General features: G+C 39.0%; 1 protein-coding gene across 1 annotated transcript in view; it reads left to right on the top strand.

Annotated features, from left to right (window-relative positions):
- Positions 1-4,696: 4,696 nt before the first annotated feature.
- LOC135195979 (uncharacterized) overlaps positions 4,697-6,025 on the top strand; it is an 8,079-nt gene continuing 6,750 nt past the window's right edge. Inside the window, exon 1 of the mRNA XM_064222480.1 lies at positions 4,697-5,400. Within this exon, the coding sequence (XP_064078550.1) occupies positions 4,697-5,400 (704 nt within the window). The remainder of the gene's footprint in view (positions 5,401-6,025) is intronic.

Raw genomic sequence — 6,025 nt, forward strand, 5'->3', positions numbered from 1 at the left:
CTCCCTACGGATAAATAGTGGGGGAAAACCTGACTCAACATATAGGCTTTACTGGTGAACTTCTGTAGGCTCTGGTACAAATACGTAAAGCCATATTATGGACAACATCTAATTTCTGCAGTGTTGTCTTGCACGCACAACCATAAACTTGACAAACATAATCAATTTTGCTTAGGCATAAAACCTGGTACATCCTCAGAAGGGTGATTCGATCTGCCCCCCGATTAAATTTAGACAACTTTAAGAATATTAAGACGAAGCTTCATGTTACATACAACTTCATTAACATGTTGAGTAAAAGTTAATTTTTTATCAAATGTAACACCTAGTACTTAATGCTATCTTCATAAGGTAAAATAAAAACCATTTAAAAACAGCGTAGGGATCTCTTCCACTCTTCTTAATCGACAAAATTGTATAGCTTTAGTTTTTTCTGGTGAAAATTTGAACCCTTTAGCACTGGCCCATAATGTTGCAGCGTTAATAGCAGTCTGGATCTTTTGACAAGCTTCGACAGTTGTAGACTTACTACAGATTATTGCATAATTGTCAGCAAAGGCCAGAGCATGCACCTCGACAGGAATTTGTTCTAGTAGACCGTTGACAATAAGTTGCATAAGGATACCCCCTCGCCAAGTAGTGTCGTAGGCTTTTTCTAGGTCAAAGAACACTGCAATAGTCTGGTTTTGCATGGCAAAAGCATTCTGTATCTCACGAGTAAGGAACATCAAAGAGTCAGAAGTACTTCTATTTTTCCTAAAGCCAAACTGCCGATTAGATAAAAGATTCTTTGAATCCAAATACCACGCAAGTTGAGCATTGACCATCCTCTCATATATCTTGCTAACACAACTAGTTAGAGCAATTGGCCTATAGTTTTTAGGAAGGAAGGAATCTTTAAAATTTAAAACAGGTACAATAATCGATATCTTCCAAGACTCTGGTGAATTTCCTGACAGCCAAAAACTGTTTAAAATGTCTAAAAGAAATTGTTTTGTACTTCTAGGCAGATTAAAAAATCATTGTGCACAGTATATTATCTTCCCCAGGAGATGTTGGGGAAGATAACGAGATTACATGATCTAATTCTTTATGGTGAAAGGAAGATTATACGACTCAATTGAAACTAACAGGAGGAACAACCGTGGTACCATCCCTAATATTCCTGACTGCAGGAGAGTAATGTAGGGCACTAGATATTTTGGAGAAATGCCTATCAAAGGTTTCTGCAACTTCTCCAGAATCAGATATGAGGAAGCCATCAATTTTCAATATAGGCAAGGGAGGTGGAGAAAATTTCCCTTGCAGCTTTCGGATTCTGTTCCAGACTAATGACATAGGGGAATCATATTTTAATTCACTTATGTATCTAATAAAGGATTCGCTCTTTGCTTGCTTAATTGTTTTCTTTTGCTTAGCAAGAGCTCTTTTATAGATAATTTTATTGAATAAGCAAGGATGTCAACGATATCTCTTGTAGCAAGTTCTTGTTATCTTTCGGCTCAAGGCGCATGCATCACTCCACCAAGGTACTAGAGGACGCTAAGGTTTCCCAGAAGTTTGAGGAATAAACAGCATGGCGCCATACAGCAATTTACTGATTGAATACTTATAAGCAGATGTTGGGCTCTGGAAATCATTTATCTCCTCATCAACTTTAGTAGATTTTTTGAATAATCCCCAGTCAGCCTCCCATACCTTCCATTTTGGTAAACATGGAAATGGAATATTTTTCATATACTTTAAGTGAATGGGCCAATGATCACTGCCATGATCATTCTTGTCTACTAACCACTGGTAATCTAACCTCAAAGACGAAGAGCAGATAATGAGGTCAGTGGCTGAATCAATATGATGAAAAACCATGTCATGTAGAAGAACCATCATTCATTAAAGTGATGTCATTTAAGTCAAGCAGCTGTTCTATTATTAAACCCCACCGGTCGCCGTTTGGCTCTCCTCAGAGGGTGTACTTGGCATTAAAATCCCCCGTCAGAATGAAGGGTTTAGGAAGCTGGTCTATCAATGTCTGTAGATCGTTTAATTCTAGCTGACGCAGATTACCTTGCGCATCCTGCAATCTATTTTCTAATGATGGATCAAGGTATAGAGAACAAAGAGTGATCCATTTATAATTGAAAATTTGAACTGCACAAGCCTGCAACAGTGTTCAATTGAACAACCCTGTGATTAACAGACTTGCGGACTATGATGCCTGTGCCTCCATGAGCACGTACACCTATCAGAGGTGGAGACCTATGAAATGAATAATTAAAACATAAGTTGGGAGTGTGCTCTCCCAACTTTGTCTCCTGTAGACACATCGCAGATAGATCATGATCCTTAAACAGAACCCGAACTTGCTCTCTATTTGGTGTAAAGCCACGGATAGTCCACTGCATGAGAGCCATTATTTAGAGGAAGGGATCTTAAAATTCTCTACTAATTTAGGGATGTGTGTCCCGGTGGGAGAGATCTTATTAGTTTTACCAGTACTACTTGATCTAGATCTAGGTGTTACAGATCTTTTAGATGATGGGCCTCCACTTGCCCTTTCAGTTTTGCTTTTGTTTTTCCTATGATGGCTGAGTGACTGTGAATGAGACAAAGAGGGAGAAAGGGCCTTCTTCTGACGAATAAAGAGGGCCTTCATCTCCTCACCGTCATCTCCACGGTGCACTGTAATGTCAGGATCGGGTGAGGGCTCAAGGTCAGGCAATGTCCCTGACAGAGAGATGTCGTCAACATATTGAGATCTGGCTTGAACCCTTGAACCAACAGGGTCCCCTGGCTTGACCAGAGTCTCTGCAACGTGAGGAGCCTCACCAGGGGGGCCATGGGAAGCCCCACGGGGCGGGGGGGGGGGGGGTTAAACATTAGAGGGGGTGTGGAAACCCCACCACAGGGGCTCCGGGGAGCCCCACCAGAAGGGGCCCCAGAAGAAGCAGTATTCGATTGTTGTGCCTTCAAGGCATCTGAATAAGTTTTCCTTGCCAACAGCTTCTTGGCCTGTCCCACACTGATGTTCAGCAATAGATTTTAGTAATGCCTCATGTTCTTTCTTGAATGCACTACATTTCTTATCACAGGCTCGATGTTCACCCTTACAGTTTACACAAATTACCAGTCCAGAACATTCCTCGTACTCAGGCAGGCCAAACGATTCACCAAGTTTATTCCTGGTACAGACGTTAGAGGAGTGTCCAAAACCAAAACATTTAAAGCACTGGAGCACTCTCGGTCTATAAGGACGAACTTTCATAATTTCACTGTCAAGAACAATTTCAGATGGCAGAAAAGAACTTACAAATGTTAAATAAGCATCGATGAATGGGGCACTTTAAAAACCTTCCAAACCACACCTGGACACATTTCCAAAATTTCCTCCTCATCCATTTCATGTAAATCTTCATTGAAGATAACACCCTTCGCATAACTAAAATTATAGTGAGGTTTTACCTCCTTTATCATATCCTCTGCATCAAGCTTCAAATTTAGGAGCATTACCGATTGAATATTGGTCTTGGTATGAACTAAAAAACTATTACGCCCAAAGCGAGTTACTTCTGGACTCCCAACATTGCCAGTCTTCTGGCTTACCAATATTTTCACCTTAAAGAGGTTGCCTCTCTCACCATGTGTTGTAATAATTAACCACTTAGCTGGGTCTGGTGATCTGGAGATTTTACTCATTCTACTAGGATCTTTTATTTCATTTGGTGGTCTATAAATTTCAAGATACTTAGGGACCTTTTCCGCCTCTACAAGTCCAACACTCATAGAATCTGACTTAAATACTCTAAAGGCTCTGTGAGCTTCCGATTCATTGTTGAAAAATATCTAGAATTCAAAAAAACCATAACTTTTGCCAAGTCTATTCCGTAATTCTTTGATGTTCCCAAATTCACATAATTCATTAAATATTGTGTCATAATTCCAGTCTAAAGGGACTGGTTTCACATACAAAATGTTTGTAACAAGGAACTCATTTGAAAAAGGCTCCAAAGTTACAATGGAGGAATTACCAGTGTTTTTTTGTCCTTATCCTTGCCTAAGTCGTCAACAGAAGGTTTTAATAATGTCGCCATAAGACGAAGAATTAATGATTCGTCCAGGTAAACCCCCACCCACCATGGAGCCACATTTAGAGGACAGTGTTATCCCATACAGGGCTGCCCTAGGGATACCACCCAGATATACACCGGACCCTCAGTGCTTAAGGCGTCATGATGTCTGTCGAGATCAGACCCAGCACTAAGAGCAGGGTTTGACATTTAAACTTTCCCCTCACTCGACCACGTTAGGTACTCGAGTTATACGGGTGAAGTGGTGGCATGCTATGTTACGTTTTCCTGGATTACTCTAATATCGAATTTTGTGCTATATTAGTTAATATTTACATTTGCCCATTCTCAAGGATTCTCAAGAGGTTAATTGTAACTTGTAGACCCTAAGCATAGGCCTACATGCTGCAATGCAGTGATATTTGTACTATAAAAATTTAGATGTTTATAAATTATATGTTTATAAATTAAATTATATTAAATGCATAATAATTAACATATATTCTATAATTTCTTTTCGTCCAGATGCATTGAAAAAATATCTGAAGCCACGACAGCAACCTATTTGTACGGTGGTGTGGTATATCCTTAGAAAAGTTCAAACTGTGAATAAACTTCTGCAATCACAATGCATGCATCTGGATGTAGCTGTTGACATTCTCAAGAAGGCTGAAACCTCCCTTGTTAGCTACAGAGACACTGGGTTTGCTGATGCCCAGACATTTGCCAAAGAGATATGTGAGGAGATGAATGTGGAAGCTGCTCTAAAGCAGAAAAGACTCAGAACTACTAAAAGGCAGTTTTCCTATGAGGCCCCTGATGAACCTATTACCGATGCCTTGAAAAAAATGGAGTTTTCATTTTTCAATGTAGTTGTGGATATGGCCATTGAATCTCTGAGAGAGAAAACTGGAATGATGAGTGATGTTGCAAAGAAATTCAGTGTTCTCATAAACTTCTCTGACCTGACATCTAGTGAGCTAGAAAAGCAGGCAAAAGATTTGTGTAATACACTCACATCTGGGGATCATTTTGATTTAAATTATGATGAACTGATTGTAGAGATGCAGTCATTTCCAAAACAATGGCCAAAACAAAATATGACAACATTAGACCTTCTGGTTTTTCTGGAGGAGAAAGGCCTGAAAGAGATCTATCCAAACATGTGGGTGGCATTAAGAATTGCTGTCACTACACCTGTGACTGTGGCATCTGCAGAGAGAAGCTTCTCTAAACTTAAGCTCATTAAAACATATTTAAGGTCTACTATGACACAGGAGCGCCTAAATGGGCTGGCAATAATTAGTATTAATAGAGAAATATCCAAACAGATTTCGTATGATGACACTATAGATGATTTTGCTGCAAGAAAGTCAAGAGGAGTCAGGTTTTAAATATGAAAAATCAGTGAAGAAAACTTGTATATAATAGTTTTAGCATAGCCCTCAACATATATGCATTGAGTTCTATGGTTTTAGATTGGCAAGATTACCTTTTTCAATTTATCTTAGGTAGGATTTGCAATAAAAATGTATAATGGTGTTATTCTATTAAAATTTACAAAAATAGTTTGTATACTTTTGAGTCTATACTTTTCCTTGTTGTGTATACATATACGTGAAGATGATTTATTAATAAAGTATGTTGTTTTGTTGTGGAAGTTAGATGCTAGTTGTGTTCGAAATTGTTTGTTATTATTTCTAGCCTGGAGGGAAGGGGGGCGCCATAACGAGTTCTTGCCTGGGGCGCCTAATGAACTAGAAACGGCCCTGATTATTATCCAATTCATTTGTACCCGTTTCCTGATTCTTTACTATCTTAGTTTTTTCCTCTATATTACTAACTTCTTCTTGAGACCTACTTTTCTGCATCTTGTTACTTCTATCTGTATGTTTTTTTGTTTCATTACTGGTTCCTGTTATAGAAGAATATATACGTTTCTTGGCAGGATCTTAAATTCC

Source organism: Macrobrachium nipponense, chromosome 17 (genome assembly GCF_015104395.2).
Source record: "Macrobrachium nipponense isolate FS-2020 chromosome 17, ASM1510439v2, whole genome shotgun sequence".
Taxonomy (NCBI): Eukaryota; Metazoa; Arthropoda; class Malacostraca; order Decapoda; family Palaemonidae; genus Macrobrachium; species Macrobrachium nipponense.